Here is a 26,120-nt window from a genome sequence, read left to right on the forward strand (position 1 = left end):
CAAATTATAATATTTCTGTGTTTTGTAAGGAAACCAAAGTTCCAAAATTCTTACTCCAACAGTGTTCTACAGAACACCTTACAGATGGTTTTGCTCACATTAATTTGGGACTCTATTTGCCCCTAGTAGTATTAGTTGTCGTTGTAGTATTAGTTGTCGTTGTAGTAGTAGTTGTCGTTGTAGTAGTAGTAGTAGTAGTAATGCCACCACTTTCTGTAGGACATACCAGCAGTGTTGCTAAACACAAGATGCATCCCCAGCCCCAATCATCATCTCGGGGATCAAGAGGTTCTGTTTTATGAGTAAAGTTGTCAAGAAGAGATTGTAGTGTCAGTTGGTGGTGGCACACACCTTTAGTTCCAGCTCTTTGGAGGCAGAGGCAGTGGACCTCAGAGGCTAGCCAGGAAAACCCTGTCTTGAAAACAAAAAGGGAAATAGAAGGAAGAAAAGGAAAAGAAGGAAAAGAAGAAAAATGAGGAAAGAAAGGAAGAGGAAGAAAAGCCACAATTGTAAGATTGGGGTCTGAAGGCCAGGCCACTGAAATTCCATTCAAAGCCTAAGTCCATCAAACTTCTAAAACTCCCAGCCTCTTTCCACTGTACTAGCCTCTTCTGTGCTGCCTCCAGCAGGCACAATCCTCTCTGCCCTTACAAACAGATTTCACTCTGCCACTGTCTATTCTCAAACCTCCACTTCTTGTAAGCCACAAGCTGGAACCTTCCACAAGCTACTGTGCTGCTTTCCAACTCTCTCAAGGACTCTACTTCTCCCTAGATGTTCATGCTTCATCAGGACCAACCACTTCTCTTTCTCCTGGGGATCTTTATGCTTTCCCTATGCCTAGCAGGAGTACCCTCTGTTCTGGCATGTACTTCTCTTGCAGCCATCCTAACCACAATTATGAGTGAACCTTACCCCTATGGAAGAGTTAGGAGAAGGATTGAAGGAACTGAAGGGGATGGCAACCCCATAAGAAGACAAACAGTATCAAGAAACCCAGACCCCTGGGAGCTCCCATAGATTAAGCCACTAACCAAAGAGTATACATGGGCTGGTCCATGCCCCCCAGCACATATATAGCAGAGAACTGCCTTGTTTGCCTCAGTGGGAGAGCATGCATCTGCTCCTGTAGGGCTATAGGAAAGAGAGATGCTGGGGGAGAGGATGTGGGGGGGGGGGGGAAGAGACCAGGTAGGTGGGTGAGGGAGCACCCTCTCAGAGGCAAAGGGGTAGGGGGATGGGGTGAAGAACTCTGGGAGGGGGGACCTAGAAGGGGGCCAACATTTGGAATGTAAAATAAAATATTTTTTAAAAAGAGTGAACCTTCAGGATGCAGCTCTCCTTTGTTCAACTCCTTTTAAACAGCTAACTCATTCTTTGTTTCAAAAAGTAAATTTAAAAACTATGAGCTATAACAGCACGATAAAATAGACATGTTCAGTTTAGAAAATGACAATAAACCTAGTACTTACTTCTCAAACCATCAATTTTCAACATTAAATTACTCATTTTCCAATCAACTTCTGGTCCACAGATCCAAGTAAGTATGAAGAAACTGAAGCAGAATGGGTGAACAGGATGTGTGTCTGCAGCATGCTGGTGGCAGTGCCTGTGTATCTTTCTGGTCATCCTTTGATCTAGCTCAAGGATCCTGGTGGAGATCCTTTCAGAATCATTAGCCCTGGTCTTCTGTATGGGCTATAACCAGAAGTGTCTGAACTGAGTTTTGTTTCCGGAATCTGGCATTACTATCCTAAAGCCACTGGTCAGGGCACAGATTTTTGCTCTGGCTACTCTCTCGACAAAGATGCCCATTAAACACAGGAGCCCACAAGCCTCTGTATTACCCAACTTGGGAGGAAACTTTTATTGTGCTCCTAAGTGACTCACCAAAGCCAACTGACCAACCAACCAAACACACACACACAAACCAGAAACCACACCTACATAAACATCTGTGTGATCAGTGAATTTATGTACCAATCCTATTAGGTAATGATGAAACAGAAAGTAACTGAGGCTTTCGGGAAGCACACTCTCTTTTGCCCAGTGCTCTTTGCAGTCTGGGCAAAAGAGAAGTGAGGGCAGGCAGCAAAGACAAGTCTCTCCCTTGAGCACCTTCTAAAAGAAGAGCAAACACCAACTCCTGTATACCTTCACAGGCCTTCAGAGGATACCTCAGTGTTTCACTGTCATTCAAAGTCAAGAGAGAACACTTTCTTCATAACCATATACTTTGAAAGTCTAATTTCAAAATAATTCCCATATTTTATCATCTTTGATTGGAGCTGGCCTGACTCAGCACCCCCTGTATCCAGTGAGTGTGGTGAATATTGGGTCCACCTCATGCACACAAGGTTTTGCTCATCTGTATTTTATGCATAGGTGTGAATTAATCATTTTTATAATTTAAATAAGTACTGTAAGAATTATTTTGGCTTAAGATAGTTGTTTCTTGTCTAATGATGTAATCTACTCAGTCTATCACCAAGGTGTCCTGTCTAAAACTAGATGCACATAAAGCCTCTTCCACCTTCCCTGGAGTTTCCAGGTGTAAAATTTCAATCTACCAGCTCAGTCTCTTTCCATCCTTTAGCCTCAGTTGTTATCTCTCCCACAAACTCTTGCCTCACTGTGACTTCCTCCATCAATGACACACGTGCTTCCTTCCAGCTGTTAACTGATGCTAACTTTAGGAGCTTGGATGTCTGCATACCAGAACCAGCTAGTTCAGGTTGCCTGTTACAGCCCAGCTCCCAGGAAAGAGTCGGCTCCTCTAACTGAAAGGCAGAGCCCTTGAAGCAAGAACAGTGATTGTGGTGGCAGTTCACACATATCAGGCCAGCTCTTCTCTATGTCCTTAAAGCATCAACTCAACTCCTTCATGGAACCTCCCAAGTTCATAGCTTCTCAGGGGCTGCATCCTTACTGTGTTGTGTTCTGTGTCTGTTTTGCTTGCCACCAAGTACCTAGTTAATTCTTGAACAGGATCAAGTCTTCCTTCAGAGCCTGCCACCAACCATGTTTTTTGTAAAGCATTAGATACAAATACACAAATTCTGCCAAGATAGAACACTATTCTTTACAAAATTCTGTCACACAATAAGCATGAAAATACTTAACCAACAGAGACACAGTCTCCACTCAAATATCCAGACTCACTTTTTCTTTTACTTATACTCAGGAGAGAAGATGGGTTATGCATTCTGCTCCATAGCTCAGAAATCTCTGGTAGCTAACTCCTACCAGAAGGAAATTCTGAAAATTTTGAAAATTATAGCATCACATAAAGAGGCACTGTTACCCTCCCTCAACAAGACTGAAATTGAAATTGAACCCTTGTTCTGTTTAAAGTTTCTTTCAAGAAAAATAAACCATACTCCTGGGCTAAGTGTGGGTTGTAACTTAAGTGGAGCAGGTTTATGTCAGCACTTGGCTCTGAGAAGCAGCACTGCTGACAAGTTCCTCAGCACAGGGCTTAGGGGTAGAGCCCTGCACTCATCCCTTCCGTCAAACTCTGCATACCAGCTGTTTTAGTTTTCATTTACTTAGTTACACTCTTTCTGTGTATGCACACATATATCCATGTGTGCCATTTTCACATGCACCATGTGCTGCTTATATAGGTCAGAGGACAACTTCAAGAGTCAGCTCTCTACTTCTACCATGTGAATTCTGGAGCCTGGACTCAGGCCGTTAGGCCTACGGGCAAGCACCTTTACCTGCTGAGTTATCTCAATGTTCCTCAGCTTAGTATTTTGGTATAAGTTCCAGTGTAGTCCTAAATTCCTCTCTCCTTTAGTCATTATTCAGTCACAAGAACCGAATCAGACACTCTTAAATATAAATATATGCTATCTGCCCTAGTGAAGCTGGTTCTTTGTATTAAGGCCCATGCAGATGGAGAGAGAGTGAGAGGAGCAGCTGACCCGGTCTCTAGGTGCAACCTGCTTAGCTCAGTGAGTAACAGTCCACAACTCCAGTCTTGACTTGGTTGATGACTTGCTCATTTGTGAAATACTAATAGTGCTTCTGAGTGTTAGGAGGATATCATGACAGAAAACTGTCATGTTCAGTGCTCAGAAGGCTCTGTAACACATAGGGAGTTCTTTTCAATAAACTGTAATTAGTCCTTGCTGTTGCAGTTATTATCTGGCAACCTATCTGTGAGGGTTTGTATATGCTTGGCCCAGGGGAGTGGTACTGTTGAGAGGTATGGCTTTGTTGGAGGACGTGTGTAACTGTGGGCGTGGGCCTTAAGACCCTCATCCTAGCTGCCTAGAAGCCAGTCTCAGTCTTCTAGTGGCCTTTAGATGAAGATGTAGAACTCTCAGGTCCTCTAGCCCCATGTCTGCCTGGGTGATTCCATGCTCCTGTCTTGATGATAGTAGACTGAACCTCTGAACCTGTTAGCTAGCCCCAATAAATGTTGTCCTTTATAGACTTGCCTTGGTCATGGTGTCTGTTCACAGTAGTAAAAACCCTAACTAAGACACTATCTGAATTAGGAAACAGAGCAGTCTTCTGAATAGGTACTGGATACATCAAAATACACAAATAAAGTCCATTTACACAGAGACACATGAGGTAGCCTGGCATCTGGAAAAGGAGCAGCTTTCTAGAATGTCTTCAGAAAGTTTTACAGAGATAAGAGGTATGCTAGTGTGTGTGTGTGGGGGTGGGTGGGTGTGGAGTAGGGGGTGGGGAGAGAGGGATTGGTAAAGGTAGGAGATTGACTGTTAAGAGCTACATGGCCATATTGAAGCCTAGTGTCTGGGTGACTGGGTGACTTGTGGGGAACACAAGATGTCTGGTGTAGGAGGGAACCTGATGGAGGGCACAGTAGATGAAGACAACCTAAGAAATTGGACAATGGTCTACTTTCCAGCTAGAGAATGCTTAGGGCAGTGTTGTGCTTTTTACTTACCAAGGGCTCTCTAGATGGTGAGATGCCTGTATTCCTACTACTTTACACCTCAAAACAATTTTCAGAGATGGATGGGGTAGATGTTATCACCTCATTTTACTATTAATTATCACATGTATAAACAGCATTCACCAGCAACACCACAAGAATAGTCTGGGTGACTTTTGTTTCCTGCCATGCTTGTTACTGAATAGTCTTCATCCTTCAGAACATCTGTAACTGTGATGACCTGAACTAACCTCAGGAATGCTCTAACACCTACCTCATTTGAGGAGGCAGGCTAGGTAGGCCCAAGAGCCATGAGCAGCAGCTGCGTAAGGTGTCATCATCTACAGCACTGCTGTCTGATCTACTCTGCATCACACAAGCAGACAGAGGCCCATAATTGGCAGTCTAAAATATCTGATGTCATTAACCTTTACACTAAAGCTCTTAACTTTTTATTTGTTCAAATAGTTCATACTCAGATTCCTTTAAAGATCATGAGACAGAATCATGCTTTTGAATCTGACCTGAATGATTTTTCAGAAAAAATTAGTAGCCAAGGTCCCAAGAACAGACAGTCAAGGGAATGTAGCTTTGTTAAACCAGGAGGCAAGTGCACTGCTGCCCGTGCACTAGCACTGGAGAGCCCACTATGGAGAAAAGAGGCACTAGAAATACACACATTTCCTGACAAAAATCTAGTCTAAAATGTATGAATTAATGAATAGAACACCAGTCTTACTTAGCCTTAGAGGGTAGTGTGACTTTGGGTACAATATTCAGAGAGAAAGTTTCCACCCTGACAGAGGTCAGTCCTTTTTAGAACCCGGATCTGAGTTCTGATCTCAACTCTATCACTTACTGACATCATTGTCTAGGCATCTCTAAACAGACCCTACAGCTCACCATGAAGATTCATTTCACTATCTGAAGCACTATGTTTTAAGAGTCTGTGAGCAAATATAAAGGTTGGTGGCTTTGAGGGCGCTACCCACATAACTCTTAAAATGCCACTACAAATAATCTAGATAGAGAAGGTGATGCCTTCAGCTCATGAGTAACTAACTCCTGCATGCCAAAGGGGTTTTCCCAGCAGCAAACGGTTAAGATTCCACTGGTATGGAGATGCTAATCATCACTGGTTTCATTTCTTACAGGTAGCCTTCAGTCCTGTACACTGATTCCATGCCTGGAATGTCAACTTCCACAGATGCATGGTTCAGAGGCTCCATGCTGCCACAGCAGGATTCTGTTGTAAAAGAGCAGAGTGTCCACACTTTACCTCAGGGACTAACTGAGCCACCTCACAGCATGACTCTTTTTTTAATCTAAACTAGTCTATGCCTCACACTTGTTGGGGCCCTACTCCTTCTCTCCCTCCACAGCAAACAACACCTATGCAGCTTAGCCAGGGCTAGTCAGGAACCCAAGTCTGAGTCCCACGGTAAGGTAAGATGCCTTTAAGAGTTTTCAGTAAAGGAAAAAGGGCTAGAAACTTTTTTTTTTTTTTTTACTTTCCTTACTCTTAAAAATTATGCATGATACACAAGCATGAAAGTATCATGGAGCTTCTAGGAAACTCATGAGGGGCAATGCTCAAATGGTATTAAGATATTGTATAGCAGTGGGGACAGTTTCCTGTTTACTAACTCATCAACAAACTCTATCCACTGGTGGACTAGTTGGTGACCTTGATACAAGTTCAGGTTTACATTAAGAGCATGGGCTCTAACTTCTCTCTCTCTCTTTTTTTTTTTTTTCGAGACAGGGTTTCTCTGTGTAGCCCTGGCTGTCCTTGAACTCAGAAATCTGCCTGACTCTGCCTCCCAAGTGCTGGGATTAAAGGCGTGCGCCACCACCGCCCAGCAGGCTCTAACTTCTCAAGAGGCAACTTCAATCCCCTTAGTTAGCCCATCTAAGGACAGGGAGCACAGGGAAGGAGTAAAAGGCCCAAGAAACCAAATGGATGGGGACAGAACAAGGTTCATGGGGCTCAGAGAATATGAGTACTTTTTAAGCAACACAGCCATCTTGTGGCCATTTCAGATGCTGTCGTATCATACTTATTCCTGCACTTTTGCAGGAAGAACAGTCCCAACAGTACCACTTGCCTCAGCTCCATGCCTGCTGTGCCCTCCCTAACAACACTAAACTGTGAAGAGTAAGATGCTTGTAAACTAACTATACATATACTAATAAAGTCACAGCATTATTACAGAACTGAAACACACTAACACACAAGTACTTGTTTGCAGGCACATGAGGCAATGTTCACATCAATCAGGAGGCACAACCCAATAAACAAAGCACAATTTTAAACATTTAAAAATTACAGGATACCAAAATATGGTAGAGGACTCCAACATCAGAGAGCATTGTATCTATTTTCTGTGCTGCCTTAGGCTTCCTCCCACAGGTAGTGCAGAGGGCACAAAGCTCAAGAGGTATTTGCCAGTAAATTCGTATCACATAGTTCCACTATGCCAATAGCTTAATTCAACTACTCTTTCTGTTTTCCTCAGTATGTGTTGATGTTTAGTACAGCAGCAAGACTGAATTACCCCTGTGCATGCTTTACTCCATCTTTTAGCAGAAAAGTCTTATGTCCTGCTGCCTGGTGAAGCTGCATGCTTCCTGTGCTAGGGAATTTCAAGAAAATTTAGCCTCACCTAGAGTAAGTACAAATAAGGGGAACCATCCAAAATACACCACAAACATGCAAAGTTTTCCAGGTCTGGAAAGAATTTAATATCCAAAATGAAATAGACATTGTATGCAACTATTCCAAAGGCAGGGTGTTAGCCTTACTTTACTGAAAAGGATAGGCAAGGACAAAGACACAGGTCATCTCTTATCTGAATAAACCATCACTCTACTAATATAGTTTCAACTAATGGCACTTAGGACTGGAACCTCTTTTTAAGACCTGTTCAAATCTTGGTAAAAGAATAAGTTGAAAGTCAACAGCATATTCAATCTGCCAGCCAGCCGGCCAGGCAAGCAGTATTTATATGTCAGCCACTACTCTTAATATTAAGGACTCAGCAAGAATTAGTCTCCCCTCTGCTGTTGACTTAATCTTTCAATGAGGTCAGAAGGGCAGGGGAAAGCTGTTAGATACTGTGACTAGAGAAGACATCTCTGATGTCTGATGTGAAGACTGGATGAAGCAGTGGTGGAGCCATGCACACAGCTAGCACAAGCAGAAAGATTAGCTGGTGTAAAGCATGGGGGGTGAACATGCTTAGTGTATGTCTGAGAACACCAGGAAGCCAGGGGGGTCTGAGGCAGAGAGTATGTTTTTTTGTTTTTTGTTTTTAAAAAGAAAGAAAAGAAGGAAGAGAAAGAAAGAAAGAGTGAAAGAAAGAAGAGAAAGAAAGAAAGCAAGAGAGGCCACCAAGGCCTTGTATAGGAACTGTGGGAGACCTTGGGAGTCTTGCCAGGAACCCAAGTCTGAGTCCCACAGTAAGAAAAGATGCCTTTAAGAGTTTTCAGTAAAGGAAAAAGGTCAGTGTAGAAAGGAAGTGGTAGTGAGGTGGTCAAAGTTAGTGTATACTTTAGTGACAGGCTGGGGAGTGTGAAGATACAGGCTGTGAATAAGAGGAATCAAAAGTGGAAGCACTGTTCCTGTCCTAGGCCCTGAGGGGCATCAAGACAGGAACAGAGTGAGCAGAATGGATGTGGCCTTCTCACATACTGAACCATGGTGAGGAACACGAGTGATTTGCAGTGGCAGAGCTTGGTTGGGTGTTTGCCAGTCACACCCAACTATATAGTATTTTTTATGTTTGAAGAAACAGAGACGAGCAAATTCTAGCAGTAGCCATCATTTCTTGAACATTTAATAATTGTTAGTTAATAATTCAGTATACTAATGAATGTACATAACTACTGTGGTTAACCCTCACATAGAAACACTTAGCTAGGGCATCTGGCATGTTGTGAACAATCTTAGAGAGCATTAGTTTTCTTACGCCAATAGGAATTATTTTATCATCCCTTTAACAGACCAGAAGGCCATCCCAAACTCTAGCTGCCTCCTCTAGTCTAGTGTTTGCTCTATAGACAGTGGTAATCAGCACACATGGCAACATGAAACTCTGCACTGTTCTTTTATATGACCCTAAATACAATCTTTTTTTCTGACCCTGTGTTTACCTTGAACTTCCTAATTAAAGCCTTTTGAATTACAGCATTTTCTCTTTGAAAATACAAACTTATTAGAACATTAGTACACTAGGATCATTTAGTTTTTGACCATGAAAAACCTGTAAAGATTGTAAAGCCATGTAAAGTTATAAGATCATGATGCTTCTCCATATTTTACTTCTTTTTAGAGAATTTCTGATCACAATAAATGTCAAAGGGTGAATATAGTATAGTGGAAATCAAGAAAACAAAATTCTGTCCCTGACCAGGTCAAAGTCTAAAGAGCTTCTGTTTCAGTCTGTCTTTAAACTGGACAGTAACACTCTTTTTATAGCGTAGATGGTAAGGGCCAATGAGGTTCAACAACTCAAAAATGTTAAGAATCCCTCAGGGTTCACAGAGAGCTGGATCCAGAAATCCTTAGATACTGAAATCAGAGCACGCTCAGTCCCTTATGCCATGAAGTATTTGTGCAGAAATTGCATGCATCCTACCACACATAGAGAGATAATCTCTAGACTAGTGATAATATTTAGGGAATATTGACAATGAGGAAAAAAAATTGCACACATGTATTTTCTCCAAATATCTCCAATCCACAGTTGATTGAACCCATAAACAGGAAATGGACAGATACAAAAAAGTTGAAGTATATATGAATGTGTTTTGAAAACAGAAAGATACAAGATATACAACACAACATCTTTATTATGGGGTGTAATTCCATAATCTGATAGCGGAAAATACTGCACATACTGCACACTCTCAGAATTGTCACTATTTTGTTTATTTTGGTTTTGTGAGTTAGTTTTGCTAGGTTTGCTTGGGGCTCATATGTAGCCCAGGCAGGCCTGAAACTAATGATTCTCCTGCCTTTTGGCCTCCCAAGTGCTGAAACTACAGGTAAATATGAATTTTTTTTTATTACTGACATGACATTACACCTGACTTAATGAGACACCACAGCCAAAACACATGTACATTTATACAACAACATTCTGTAATTATCTTCAAGCTATGTATATGAGCTACATATGAAATACACATGAATTTGGAAAGTAGTACACTCGAGTTCTAACCCCAGGATTATTCAGTAAAAATAAAAATAGCAACAGTGCTCCTCCCACCAAAACAACAAACACAACAAAAAGCCCCCAATAGCTTCTAAAATACTCTGGCAGCAAACATTTAGAAAAAGGGGCACTGGATGTAAACTATCCATTATATAAGCATTAACAATTTTATCAGAAAATCTGAGGCATCAACTGAAAAAGGAAGACTAAGTTAATGCAAACATTGCTTTACCTTTGTGTTGCAGGCTAGCTCCATGAGCCTCTTTGCATTTTCTTCTGAGCGGTATCTTTTAGGGAGCTGAACCCTGAAGAACTTCAGGGCACCCTCAAAGTCCGTCAACAGCAAATCATCCTTGGAAGTCTTGAAGAAAAAAAGAAAAAACATCCATACGTATGGAAAAAGGTCTGTTATGAAGATGCATAAGAAACATTTTACAATCCTAGAAATATGCCTTAGTTTTTGTAGAGTAACTTGCACACATTCCATCAGGGGCAGACCACAGGAGCACAATTGTCGACCTCTTAGCATGAGATGAAAACTAAACACACAACGGCACAGGGCAGGACAGCAGACACCTCAGCTCACCACAGACATGTACCTTTAGTAATCCAAGGGCAACATTAAAGATGACACTTATTCCCTGAAAGAGAAGAGACAAGACAGTTTTATTCTCTGTACCTGCTCTATTCTGTTAGCTTCAGGGCCATCAAGGAAAGGTACTTAAAGGAGACCCAATTTCCAGTTTTCCTCAGAGAAGACCTTTACCAGCCCTATCCTCACACGTAAGAATGAATGCTTTTCCGAAATAGTCCATGACACCAAACCCAAATATTATAGTTATTAAATAGTAACCTACAAATATGGCAATTCCACATGCCCCAGAACTGAATTTCTCTCAAGGTTTCTAATCTGTTTTCCTCTTCTAAACAAAATGGGAACCATGGGCTAAAGAACAGGTGAGGGAAAGCTCTAACAACTGTCTTCAAACTAAACAGTGTCTGCGCCTTGGTTCCTATAATTAATATATGTTTTTCTTTTTCTTTGTTTTTTTTTTTTTTTTTTTCCCTGAAACAGGGTTTCTCTGTGTAGCCCTGGCTGTCCTAGAATTCTCTCTGTAGACCAGGCTGGTCTTGAACTCAGAGATCTACCTGTCTCTGCCTTCTAAGTGATAGGATTAAAGATTTGTTTCAAAATATAAAAATAGAACCATGGTACATCATAATATCACAGTGGAAAATGTATATATATTTATATGCAAAAATGCATTTTCTTTTGAAACTCTCCTTTAGGTCCAGCTCCCTAAAGCAAAAATGGTGTAAGAGTATACAATAAAATTTTATAAGTAGTTAAACTGTAGAGATAGTGAGATTAAATTATTTTCAATAGTTTTTAATCACAATTTCTAAAGTTTCTGCCATAAACACATTATTTATAATTAGTTGGTTTTTTCTTTTTTAACAACACATACACACCTCTCAAATCTCAAGCTATGTCAGGGCTAAGGGCATTTTCCACACTGCCTTGTTCCTTTTTAGTGACAATGCTCTACTTTTAGCAAATTCCTACCCAGCCTCAAAATGTCTCCCTTTCAGCTAGCATGTCCACTTAATTCAGCTCACCAATACCCATGGAAATGGTGGGTGAGACTTCCAGCAAAGCTCCAGGCAGGAGATGTGGCACATACCTGTACTCTCTGCATCCAGGAAACCCTAACCAAACAAACAAGGTACCAGCTCCCAGTGCAAATACAGGTAGGTATGAGAGCTATGGCTTAGTTCTCAGGATAAGACTCTGAGAAAGCAGACTCTGAGAAATCTGTCTTCCTGTACACAAGAAAGAAACCTCTTAGTTTACTTACTCAGTGTCACAGAGCCAAACTGAATACTATCTAGTCTACATGTCTGATGTATGTCTTTTTAGCAGAGAGCCTCTGTGACAAAGGTGAGCAGAACACTGGCATCAGGAAGAACCACCTCAACCAAGACTTGGCAATACCAAAACAAAACAGAGGACAAGAGATTTGATAGAGCCTATCGTAAAGTGTACTGCACACCCAAGTGTAAGTCCTGTGCCTCTGATACATACCTCACATAAGAGCAGGTCGATGATATGGAAGACCATGTAGAGAGGGAATTTTGCAGTGAAAAGTGTAAGGAACCACTGGGAGGCATACATGTGTGCTTCAAGGCTGATATCCAGGAAGTGGTTGTATAGATCAGGAATATATTCCTGAAATAGCAAACTTATTAGTTCTGGGCACATATGCAGTTATGCTATTATTTCTCAGGAGGCTCATAAATCTGCCAGCAGTAGCCTAGAAAATCATATATTTTTCTAAATGTCTCTTAAGTGTTCATAGCACTTATCAGTTCTTTTCAGACTAAAAACTAGTTGAAAGGAATTCCCCCAGAATAGTGATAAGTATTTGGAAAGCTAGTTTTTATTTCCAAATTGTGAAATATTTTGGGAAAGCTTGTTTCACTTTGGTAGGGGACTCTTAAACAGCCTTTGTGAACACTTCTTCCCTGAATGTGCTATAGAAAAGGGCTCTTCAGATCATTTCTAAGACTGACTTTAATACATCAGATTTCCATCCTCATCACACAGTGAGAAACAACAGGAATAAAAGCCATTGTTTCCCAGTCTTTCTGCCACTAGTTTGCACCTATTCATCCAATCCAGTCTGAGTTCCCTTTACCTGCATGAGGCGCTCCAACTGGTAGAACTTGCAGTGTAGATCTTCAAAATTTTGCTTGAAAAGTTCCCTGAGACCATAGTCAAACATGATCTTGACCAGAACACTGAATGCCTGTTCTTCGGGCATCTGTAATAGAGGCAGAGAGGGGTGGGAAACAAAACAATTACCTCAGTATCTTCAGCTCGTCCTCCATTGTCTTATCAGGAAATGGAGTAATGCACAGAAACCCACCATTAATTGACTCAGGCAAGGAGTGTTTAAGGCCTACTCTGTTCTGCCATTGCCTCTCCCAAAGCAGGATGAACCACTAGAAGGACTAATGAGTACCCAGGACAGAAAAGCTTGTGTCTCCTACTCAGAATCAAGAATTGGCCTCTTCACTGGATTGATGGTAGTGCACGCCTTTAGCCCCAGCTCTTGGTAGGCAGAGGCAGGCAGATCTCTGTGAGTTCGAGTCTAGCCTAGTCTAGAGAATGAGTTGCAAGACAGCCAAGGCTACATAGAGAAACCCTGTCTCAACAGAAACAAGACAATATAAAACAAAACAAAAACAGAACAGGCCCCTCTGGGAGCATAGAATTAGAGGTGGGTACAAACAGTCTGGTACATGCTATGTTTTAGCTTTCTGAAATCATAAGGTTTTTATTCAATTATTTTTCTTCCCCTTGCCATAATGTCATTCTGGCAAATTGTTTTTCCTTTCCTATTATTGTTAAAAAAAAAAAACTGTTTGTGAGGGTAGAGAGATGGTGGCTAGGAATACTTATTACTTTTGGCAGAGAACCTGGATTTGGTTCTTACTACTCAAATGGTGGCTCACAAACACCTGTATCTCTAGTTCCTGGGGATCCACTGTACTCTTCCAGGTTCTGTAAGCACTAACATGCATATGAGCAGACACAGGCATACACAAATACACATAAATTAATAGTCAATCTTAAAAAGGAGCTTGTCTCAAAAAACAAAGGAAAACAATGGCTTGTTCTAGAAGAGCCCTTTCCCATTCTCAGTCTACTGAGAATGCTGTTACTCAACAGCAACAGCAGTGCAGCAGCCGTGGTGGCAGGGCTGTTGAATTACCAGGACCCTCCTGCAGTTCTGTTTATCAACATCCACCTAAGAGTAAGCGCATCTTCCATGGTTTTATAGGCCATTCCTCCAAGAGTATGGCGAGATGTCTAGGTTTCAAATGGAAGGAAAGCACTGGTAATGTTTTAAGGCTTCACATGAAGGTAGCAAGGTTCACGAAAGTCAAGATGGTGGACAAGCTTGTGTGGACAGGACCCAGAGAGAAAAAAGCACAGTGAAAGAGCAATACAAGCAGATTCTTATTGGAAAGGACAGAGTATATGGGGCAAAATCCTAGCTTTTCTGATATCTTTGCTGTGAAATGTGGCTCCCTTTTCCCACTTGTGAGGAAAAGTGGCTTGATTTGCGTGGCATTTCTGATTCTGAGTTGCCCATTTCCCTTGCAGGGAAACAAACACTTAAAACTAAGTAAGTAGGAGTTCTAAATAGGAGTGGGATTTGAGAAAGCCATTTTCATGGGGTGATAATGTTAAACGGGTATAAATGTTCTTTGAGTGAAACTATAATAAAGAAACAAATAAACAAATAAGTAGATGTACTCCATAGGTGTTCAAGACAAACATAAAGTCTGGCTAACACAACAAAGCATAGAGAAAAAGAACTAATGTCATAGCATTAGCATATTCCAAATCACCCAGAACCAACCCTGAGCCACATGGGTAGTGCCTACTACAGACACTGACTTCACAGTAGAGCAAATAGTATTTTTCCTTTTTACATGTAAAGTCATCTTCACAAAATGGCTTAAAATCCTAAGAGTTCCTGCTCTCCAGAGCAAACATGTGGGCTTTATTTTGGCTTGCGTGGTTGTTCTCACGTGAGCCCTTGTTTTCCTCTCTAGCTCTATTTTTTCCTTCCTATGTAGTCTTTAAATTCCATATATTTGAAATTCTTCAGCTTCTACATAATATATGAGCCCTTTGACAGCAATGTTCTACTATATTTTCATGGTTTTAAAATATCTGCATAGCAATGTTATACAAAAGAAGGTTAAATGACAATGAAGAGGAAGTCCACGATTTTCAGGGTTCACTGCACTGTAATGGTTTGTCTGCCAAGAGGAGCCTTTAATCTAAACAAGGTCTCTATTACAGTCTTGCACTGTTCATGGATTTTACCTGGATGGAGCCATTAAAGTCCCTAAAGGCATGCTGGTACAGCCATCTGCTTACAGATGGTGGTGTCACACTAGCTTTGTACTGTGCTCACTCTTAAGCTTCTCATTTCCAGCAGTACTCAGATCTGCTGACACCACATGGGTAGTATGCTTGCCACACACAGGAAGACAGAAGCTTTCCCAGGAGCTTACTGTGTAACTAACTGCGCATTCGCTAACATTCTCATGCAGCAACTCAGGTCAGTTGCCAATCAGGAGGGGAGGGCTCAGCTCCTTTCAGAGATGGACCACTGATAGCGAGGGTGGCAAGTTGGGAGCAGGGGAATGACCTCATTCAGCTCCATTTTTAAGTTAAATCATGAGAAAATGATTAGGCAAATTAAGAATATGACACATTTTATGAGACAATATGGTTAAATTTTTTTTAAAGTGAGTATCTTGAAACAAGCAGATATTATGGTGGTTTAGATAAAGTATAAGGACAGAAGACAAATGTAGACCTGACTTGCTGCTGGATCACAATTAGAGTAATGGCCATAAAGGAGCCACATATGGGCAGGGGATATAGCTCGCTGCTAAAACATTCACTTAGTATGTTTGATGCAAAAGAATAACTAATAGCTAATGAAGTACATCCTTTGGGAAGGGCACTCAGTGTGGACTGTTGCCAGGGAGGATGTCAGTGTAGGATGTGCTCATACTACAATTATGATGCAGAATGCACTGGTCCTTACAAGACACAAGCTCAAATGTTTGGTACTTTCTTTTAAAAGATAGTATATTGTTTTTGTTGAAATGAAAAATGAAGACAAAGAGATAAATCAGTAACTAGAAGTCAAATGAAGACTACTTAATATGGCTGTTCAGCTGATATTTCTATGAATTAAAAAAATGAAAAAGTTGGAGTAAAGGTCTTTATTAAATGATTCTATGAATAAAATGATACTAAAGAAATTCTTGCTTTCTTCCCAGCACATACACTTCCAAACAGATACTAATGATACTGGCTGGCTACTTTCCAGACAACAAAATGTTCCCAAGGGTTAACCAATGCTGAAGTTTAATGTTCTTAGAAAAATCTAGTTTCAACAGTGCCACTCATCCTCATCAGATTTCTTTTCATAGTGCCACTAAAGTTAAGTTAAGTTTATAAATATACAAGCTAAAGATTCTGTCTAAGACTGTGGCCAAGCCCAATCTTAAGCCTTGCTTAAGTCTAGGCAGGCACATGGATCAGACCCAGCTACTCACGTGGAGAAGCAGCACAGCGGCGAGGAAGGACTGGCCCTGGCAGTAACCAATCTCTTCATCATACACAGAGTATGCCTGCATAGGGGGGAAAAAGGTGCTTAAATGAATTAGACCTTCATGGGCCATGCCTGCTCTCTCAGACCTTGAAGACAGGAACCAAGAGGATGCTACCCAAGCCTCACTGAAACAATATGAGGTCGAAAGAATGAAGCTAAAACCTCTCTCCAATGTCAGTGATGTCTTCACAGTAAAAGACACTGTCACCATACTGCCTCCTGTGGTCAAGGGGAAAGTCTATCAGAAATGAGTTGAGCATTAAATCAGGGGTTTAGAACTAGGAGCTGTTAGAACCTGATTAATCCCCCCTTACCCTGTGACTCTGTGGTTCTTGTTAAACATGCATGGCTATTATAGCATCTACTAGATCACATTTTAAATGCCCATCTTCTCTAGGACTCTACAGTGCTCTGAGGGCCAAGACGACGTGTTCTTCACCTAGACACTAAATTAGTTACTCAATCATCCATCTGGATATGAGGCTTTGGTGAAGACAGTAAGAACCTTTGCGATAAAATTGATGGCTCTAAAATCATTTACTTTCTGAGGCAGTAGATGAGCATTCCCATTGCCTACGAGCATTATCTTGACTAGAACACTGACACCTAACTTTCCCCACAGTTCATTTTCTGCTCCCCCCCCTTTTTTTTTAAGCATTAGTATTTTTCATGTAAGCTATGGTAGAAAGGGGGAATGCCCATAAAGCAGTGGTTCTCAACCTGTGGGTTGTGACCCCTTTGGGGATTGTATATCAGATATTTACTTTATGATTCATAACAATGGCAAGATTACATTTACTAAGTAGCAATGAATAACTGGATGGTTGAGGTCACCATAACATGAGAAACTATATTAAAGAGTTGCAGCATTAGGAAGGTTGAGAACCACTGCCATAAAATAATGATGTATGATCCTATGATTTCTGTCTTCTGTATGATAAATTTATTTCTGTTGAAACTTTTCTTATTTTCCCAGTTCTTTGTACCAAGGTTTCTCTGTCCTAAAAAAGGATATGAAAATTAGATGTTTTGGAATTTGTCTTTCAGGCTGTTTATCCGATGATAGGCTTTATCATTTAGCTTAGAGACACCATAGCTTTACTAACATACAATCCTCTCTTCATAAATTTGGGTAGAAGTCACTGTAATTTTATTAGGGTTCCTAGCTTATCACATCTTGTTTGATGAGAGGGCTACAAGATGAGGAGCATATATAATTTTTTCCAAAGACAAGATACAAAAAGAGGGTTTCAGAGAGAATCTGTTTATAATACCAGGAAATGTACCACTTTGCACACCTTAAAATAAAAATTAGTATGCCGGGCAGTGGTGGCGCACACCTTTAATCCCAGCACTTGAGAGGCAGAGACAGGTGGATTTCTGAGTTCGAGGCCAGCCTGGTCTACAGAGTGAGTTCCAGGACAGCCAAGGCTATACAGAGAAACCCTGTCTCGAAAAACAAAAAACAAAAAACAAAACAAACAAACAAACAAAAATAAGTAAAAATAAAAATTAGTGTTAGGGCCAATATTTCTAAGAGTATGTTGAAAATTGTCATGGCTAATCACTATCACAGTTCTCTAGGAAGCATTTGGTAATGTCTTTGTAGGTATTATCAATAGCTTATCAGTTACAAGTCAGAAGCCTGTGTCAGTTTTGCTGGATTATGTGCACATTACTCAATCATAGAGTTGACTTACTATCCTCACTCAATCTTCTCTAGTGAAGGGCTCAGCACAGCTTAAGTACTTTTATGAAGCAAGATGAAATACATATATATGGAATCTTCACAGGTAGAGAATTCAGAGGAATGTACTATTCATAATCAGGCTGATGATGGACTGACTGAATGCACACAGGCACTGAAAGTACATGGCGTACTTTGGGAACCAGTTGAGAGTATAAGGTCTAAGTGTCTATAATGAAGAAAGGGAGGACAAGTCATTTCATTAGTTCATTTATGTTTAGGGAACATCTGTAATATGCTCAGCAGTGTGCCAAATGCTACTGTACCTAAGAACTTCAGTCAGTAAGGGGATTCCAGCACATCAATTCAGTTGTGTAAAAGTAAGACTGGCAAAGCAGTAGCAAGCCATGACTTAGGATATATTACAAAATGTCACCAATGAATAAGGTTTTTTTTTTCTTTCTTCATTTTACTGTGTTTTGACTGTAGTACTCAAGATTTTTGTGGAAGCTGTACAAATGAGCTAATTCTTGGGTAAACAGGAAGCAAATTTTGAGGTAGTGCAAAAGTAGACTAGACCCCCAAAGGCTGGGCTACTAATTCAGAGCAGTTTTTTTTTTATAATTGCCAGCAACATAAGAGGGCAAGCAATGAACGAGCAAGCACAGAGGGATAGTACAACTCTAAGGGTCATCAACCATCATATCAAACATCCTGGGAATGTGAAATGGTGGGGAAGATGACCTTAGTCAATCAAGGGCTGCAGAAGCTGAGACAAGGATCCTCATCGATCCTCACAGTGCCAGCTGGGTGAAGGCACTTAGGGAATTCTGGATATAGACCTGGCACTGGAGGGCTGAGAGGGACAGTAGTCTACCTTGAAGTATTAAAGGATAGAAGAAGCAATGTGGAGAGAGACTGACATGAAGAGAATATACAGAAATTCATCATGATAATCAGCTCCTCTGTATTTGAAAGCATTCACAATAAACATGTGTTTAAATGAACTGGAAGATCAACTTTGTTCTATGATTCTAACAGAGACTAACAGGCACATAGGAGTTTAGATCTCAAGCTAGCCAAGGCAGATTTGGGCACATCTACCCAGTATGGAGAGCTGCTGGTCTGAGAGTGAGAGGGCCCTCAAGAGGACAATGTAGAGCTAGGGAACTGCCACCTGAGCTCTTGGTGAAAGGTCTCTGTGGTAAAGCAGGCAGAAAGAAAGAGAGCAAAGTTACTGGTAAGGCTAAGATGTGGACGGAGATCAAGGGATAGGAAGTAGACACAAAAGAATAAGGCAGAGACATTGAAAACAGGGACACTTTCTGAGAACTCTGCAACATGGTGAGGAATAGTTGGAGGCAATGTGTGGAAAGTATAACCAAGAAGTGGCTAAAGGACCTAAGAAAATTACAAACAGAATTACAGCTTTGAGTGTCTTGGAGAAATTAAGACTATAAACTCAAGAATGACTTCTGTAAAGTTTAACTGTCCTTAATAGTTCAAATTACCTAATGTGTAGTCACAAAGCCTATCTTAAAAACTAGCTGATAGTTTTCTCTTTTTAATTCTAAGTGGATGTTTTTTAAGAGCACATTTTGAGCTTTGCCTGAACATACTACAAAAACCTATCTTATTCTGAGAAGGAAAATATCAAAGACCAGTTCTGAAGACAGGACAAGGCTGAAAAAGTCCAGTCCCAATCTCTCTTAGCACTGTAGCTCTGATGTATGCTACTTATACTCTGTATCTGTAGGATGAGAATAAATATAATTTAAAATGATTACAACTGAATAGGCTATTACTTTTACAGTGTTCAGATATAGGTCTTTTTGACAGAAATGAGTATTGACCATCACTTACTTATTAAGCCATAGTGCCACAAACCCACCTGAATGGGCACTGGCACTATTGTTGGGTCATATCCATGGGGCAACTCCAGCACTTACAATGTGTATAAACATTCTAAGGCTCCAAGGTGCTTTACAAACCAAATTTGAAAAATCTAAATCTGTACTATCAAGAATTGGGGAAACACAGATAACTATATAAGGAAAGTTTATAACCTTTGTCTTGCTAAGCTTCACATTTAGCTATACTGGCTTCAGTTAATCTGTGTTTCTTTCTGGTTATCAAACTTGTTCTCTGACAATCTCATGCATGTATATAACACATTCTAATTATTTTCACTCCACTCCTCTTATCTCTCTTTATACCTGTTGACAGCACTGTGACAAATCCCTTTCCCACATTTTTAAATTTTTGGTTTTGTGTCCTACTTACTTGAACTAGGATTCAGCATGACTTTGAGTTTGAAAATCTCCATTGGAGTCTGGTGGGCTCACCAGTGGGTACACAACTAAAGAGGGCTCTCCCAGGATCTTTCAGTAACCAACAATTTAGTAGAGAAGAATAAAGTCCCATAGTTATCCATGATTGGCTGTTGATTGACAGTCCTGTGCAGACCCAGTGGTTGTGAGTTCGTAATGCAATGGCTTTTCTCACCCAGTAGATAGTATTGTACAGGCCTTCAGTCTATCTTCTGTCTCTTCCGTTTTCTCTGCCCTCTTAGATCCTGTTTTCTATTTCCTTATTACATTTAGAAACACTAACTGGCTGAGAATGATCTTCAACATAACATGACCTACACAAAGACAGGTACTTGCAGAGTCCAGAGGCACTGGATTCTGTGGTGCTAGAGATCATAAAGTTGTAAGGCACTAGATGTGCGTGCTGGGAACCAAACTCAGGTGCTCTGAAGAGCAGTGCATGCTGTTACACTGAGTCATTTCTCCAGCCTCATTACTTCCTGATTTTTGATGAGTCTAAAATTGTGTTATCTTGGGCTTCCAGATCCTCTCTTTTGCTGTCTTTCTTTTCCAATTCTAACATCAAATACAAACTATACTTTGTAGACAGCATGGTGAAATGCACCTGTACTCCCATGATTTGGGAACTGGAGACAAGAAGAACACAAATTTAAGACCAGCCTCTGGTACATAATGAGACTGAAGACAGTCTAGTCAACATGAAGCTGTTTCAAAAAAAAAAAAAAAAGAAAAAGAAAAAGAAAAGCATTCCAAACAAAAACCCTCAAACAAGTCCCCAAATTATATTTTGTAGTTTGCCTTTTATATAATTTCAAAGCAGAGCGCCATTTAAATCCAATACTTTTATATTTTAAATAGGAAATACCTTGCATATTTTATATAAGGAATCTTGTCCATCTCCCCCTGTGTCCTTGAAGTAGTCATGAGCTGGAAATGTGCGGTTAATATCTCTGGTGATAGCACTGTCTTGGGGAGACTCCTGTAGAAACAGAGGAAGAGGGGAAAGGGAACATTAATAAGATAAATACCTATTTGGATCTGTATAAAAGGAGCCCGTTATTTATGTACTTCAAGTGCTATAACACATACTCGTGCCTGTACTTTTACTACCTTTTCAGGGGACTTAAGTAAGAGGAATAAGTGTGGACAAGATGGAAAAAAGAGTACAATTTCATTGCACATACCTGACGCTATATTCCCTATACATTGCAAACAAATGAGGTTAACGACCTTTCTACTGTATAAAAAATCAGTTTTCCACAAAAAAAAAAACCATTAAGTTTACCACAAAAGAGGAGGCAATGTGCAATGTTTAATCTACTGACACAAAGCTCACATACCCATTATCAAATAGAAAAGCTAAGCCCCTAACCAGAGTCTCTATGGGGCAAATGGCATAAAAATGCAGAAGAAGACCAAAAAATGGCCCAGGGTTCAAATGGCCTATGAGAAACTTCCCAGTTCTTCCTCCAGAAGAGAAAAGTGGTCTCTGAATCAACAAAAGTGAACAGGTATCAACAATGTTTGCAGTTGTCCATGAGGCATGCCAGCACTCTGATGGGTCTAACTCCATAACAGTTCTCATCCAACTACTGCCATTAATCATGGGAATAGACAATGAGAGTTCACATGGTAAATTTCTGAAGCCTGAAAAAATGCACAAATTGGAGCCCCATGAGAACCAATGGCTTAAAATACTTGGTCTTGCAAAATATGCTGAAGAACTCGGAACAAATTCATTTGATTTGCTGTAGGCCAACCCATATGAACCCACCCACCAAAATTATAATGATGAATTTAATAAGTTCTTGTCAGAATAATAACATTACAAGTCTCACAAAGTTCTGAAAACAAATCTATGTCCTTGACAATGTGACCAGAGAGATTTGTGTAATGATTTCAAATTCACCTAACTGCTGCTGCTGTCAACTGAAGTTTATAATGTTCAGCCTAGAAACAATGTCAGACCCTGCTATAACTTGTATGTCCTTTTGAATACTTGGTCTTTCATGAGTGTTAAAAATACTTCCTGCAGTTTACAAAAAGTCAACTATCAAGAAACTGTAAATAATTGTATCTTGTCTCTTGTATTTCAAGCAGCAAAATAAGACAGTTTAAATAGCTCAGAAACTACACACATTAGGTTGGCTAAAATTAAAATACCAAGTGTTGGTGGAATAATGCAACTCTTACAAATAATGACTAGGCTACACCATCATGCAATCACTTTAGTAAATTACACAGCACAGTCAGCATCTACATGTTTACTATTTGCTAATAAAAGGAACAAGAATTACATGGAGAAATGAATGATTCTAAGACCGAGGCAAAAAAACAAACAAACAAAAAAAACCAAAAAAAAAAAAATCAAAAAAAAAAAAAACCAGAAAACCATTTTGTATTGTCAAAAAAGACAAAAATAAACAAACAAGTTTTTTTTATTACTACCACAAACCACGCCAATGAACTCATAACAATAATACTATCCACAAGACAATGCTTAAACTGAAGGGAATGTGTCAGAAAGATACTGACAGCCAAGGAAAATGTTCCTGATGACTTAAGCCAAGAAAGGGATAAAGTAATATTGAGTTATAGTCTTGAGTGTGAGAGAAATACCCATGAGTTTCTACATTTAAAAAAATGGATTGCCTTCTGGTCTAGGCCCGAGCAATGAGCAGATCCCGGGCAGTATCTTAGGTAAGGAGATAGCAACACTCGCCCCAAACAGGGAGTAACTGTGACCCACTGGGACCCAGGAACTCACTCCTGACCCGGAGCACTGGTTCCTTCCTCTCTGCAACTGAGCAGTGAGCAGATCTTGGGCCTCAGCTCTAACCCAAGTAACACCCACCCCCACACAGTTCTGAAACAACTAAGATAATAGGAAAGGCAGGCTCTAGTCAGAGACAGGGCAGGTAGTGCTAAGGAGATCCAGATGGCGAAAGGCAAGAGGAAGAACATAAGCATCAACAACCCAGGGTACTTGGCATCATTAGAACCTAGTTCTCCCACACTAGAAAGTCCTGAATTCCCCATATCACCAGGAAAGCAAGATTCAGGTTTAAAATCACTTCTAATGATGATGATAGAGGACTTTAAGAAGGACATAAATAACACTCTCAAAGAATTTGAGAACACAGGTAAACAGATAGAAGCCCTTTAAAGAGAAAACACAAAAATCCCTTAAAGAATTAAAAGAAAACACAACCAAACAGATGAAGGAATTGAACAAAACCATTGAGGACATAAAAATGGAAGTAGAAACAATAAAGAAATCACAAAGGGAGACTGCCCTGGAGACAGAAAACCTAGGATAGAAATCAGGAGTCATAGATGCAAGCGTCACCAACAGAATACAAGAGATAGAAAAGAGAATCTCAGGTGCAGAAGATACCATGGAAAATATTGACACAATTGTCGAAGAGAACACAAAACGCAAAAATTTCTTAAGACAAAACATCCAGGAAATACAGGACACAATGAGAAGACCAAACCTAAGGATATAATAGGTATAGATGAGAGTGAAGATTCCCAACTTAAAGGGCCAATAAATATCTTTTACAAAATTATAGAAGAAAACTTCCCTAACCTAAAGAACGAGATGCCCATGAACATATAAGAAACCTACAGAATGCCAAATAGACTAGACCAGAAAAGAAATATCTCCTGTCACATAATAATCAAAACACAAAATGCACAAAACAAAGAAAGAATATTAAATGCAGTAAGGGAAAAAGGTCAAGTAACATATAAAAGGCAGACCTATCAGAATTACACCAGACTTCGCAACAGATACTACAAAAGCCAGAAGATCCTGGACAGATGTCATACAGACCCTAAGAGAACAAAAATGCCAGCCCAGGCTACTATACCCAGCAAAACTCAATTACCATAGATGGAGAAACCAAGATACTCCATGACAAATCCAAATTTACACAATATCTCTCCACGAATCAAGCATTACAAAGGATAATAGCAAAAAAGCTCCAATACAGGGAGGGAAATTATACCCTAGAAAGAGCAAGAAAGTAATCCTCTTCCAACAAATCCAAAAGAAGATAGCCACACAAAGATAATTCCAAATCTAATAACAAAAATAACAGGAAGCAACAATCACTGTTCCTTAATATCTCCTAACATCAATGGACTCAATTTCCCAATAAAAAGACATAGGCTAACAGACTGGATACGTAAATAGGGCCCAGCATTTTGCTGCATATAGGAAACCCACCTCAGTGACAAAGACAGACACTACCTTAGAGTAAAAGGCTGGAAAACAATTTTTCAAGCAAATGGTTCTAAGAAACAAGCTGGAGTAACCATTCTAAAACTTCCAGCCCGAGAACACAAAGGGAGGGACTCATGGCTCCACCTGTATAGGTAAGTTGAGAGTGGCCTTGTCAGGCATCAGTGGAAGTAGAGGGCCTTGGTGCCTGAAAGTTGGATTCCCTAGTGGTGGGGAATTCAAGAACAGGGAAGCAGGAATGGGAGGATGGTGGGAGCACACCCTCATAGAAACTCCCAGAATTATATGGATTAGACATGACAGAGGCAGGCTACCAGAAGACTAGATTCCAGAATTCAAGCAAAAAATTATTTTGATACTAAAATTTGCTTTGAGAATTGTATATTGCAGGATACACAGCCTTGGTGGTGTATCTACTCATCAAGCAAGCTGAGCAGACCTGCTTGAATCTCTGATGTCCTGGAATTTCAGTAGGATGCAGTGAAGACACAGATGTCAGAGGCTTATCAGTTTACTCTTCCCCCGTCCCTCTTCTAATAGCTCAACGCCTGTAACCAGCTTGAAGAAGTTAATGAAGAGTCGATGCCCCTATTCCCTGGGCTTGGGGACTGCTGTCTTTCTAGGGAAAGTAGTGGTTTTGTCAGAACAGGGAGGAATAGCTAGGATTTATTGCATAGCCATAACTTATTGGTAGAAATCTGTATAATTGCTATTAAGCTGAAGTTATAATTTTTTAAATGGTACCAAATTTACTTTGATTTCAAATTTAAGAGAGTTTCATTGGTACGAGTTTCTTACTGATATAAAAATGAGATTAATATTGTTACTCTCATAGGCATTGTGCCTATATAACACATTTAGGAATACAAGGCTTAGACCCGTCCTTCTTTAACTTTTTTAACTGATTTGAGATGGTTAGCCTGTGAGTTAAGGGCCTATAGCAAATTCATGGTTCTGAGTTTATTGTTAGGGTGTTTTCTATATTTTATTTAGAAATAGCTGAGAGGAGTTAACAGACCACAGTCCAGATTGCCTTACATGGACAGTTAGTTTTCAAAACGTCAAAAGTCCACAGAATTGACGTTACAAACATTTCTGTATTAATGTTCATTTTGATTAGAGACCTGTCTGCTCCTGACAGCTTCCTGTCTTGGATTCTAAGAAGAAATTGAGCATCTTTGGAGTTACTCCAGTTGTGGCGAGACAGCCACTAGGCAAGAATTGCCTCTTTTCATCTACAGACAAATTACTGTCCAGAAAAGGACACACTTGCAGAATAGTCAACTGATTATATCTGCCAAGACAGAGTAATCAGTCCTTAATAATTCTGCATCACTAGGTGTGTCAGATGATCCTGGGCCAGAAGGCTGAAGATCAGATGCTCCAACATTTTGTCCAGGTGTTCAGTGGTCTGTATCAATTGGCTAAGTTTTAGAAGCTATGCTTTGTGCTTCCCATAATTTCAGTTAATTCAGTCATCCGACGGAGTTGAAGACTTATAGTCTCAT

The 26,120-nt window shown here is 40.2% G+C and overlaps 1 protein-coding gene across 2 annotated transcripts in view; it reads right to left on the reverse strand.

Moving 5' to 3' along the window:
• The window catches only part of Rabgap1 (RAB GTPase activating protein 1), a 125,369-nt gene that overhangs the window by 14,813 nt on the left and 84,436 nt on the right, over nt 1-26,120 (reverse strand). For both annotated transcript variants that reach the window (XM_028754651.1, XM_028754650.1), the window contains exons 14-19: nt 21,229-21,342; nt 16,291-16,365; nt 12,834-12,959; nt 12,221-12,364; nt 10,734-10,775; nt 10,367-10,495 (exon numbers count right to left, since the gene is read on the reverse strand). In XM_028754651.1, the coding sequence (XP_028610484.1) occupies nt 10,367-10,495; nt 10,734-10,775; nt 12,221-12,364; nt 12,834-12,959; nt 16,291-16,365; nt 21,229-21,342 (630 nt within the window). The remainder of the gene's footprint in view (nt 1-10,366; nt 10,496-10,733; nt 10,776-12,220; nt 12,365-12,833; nt 12,960-16,290; nt 16,366-21,228; nt 21,343-26,120) is intronic.

This window comes from Grammomys surdaster, unplaced genomic scaffold (assembly GCF_004785775.1).
Source record: "Grammomys surdaster isolate TR1022 unplaced genomic scaffold, NIH_TR_1.0 126035, whole genome shotgun sequence".
NCBI lineage: Eukaryota > Metazoa > Chordata > Mammalia > Rodentia > Muridae > Grammomys > Grammomys surdaster.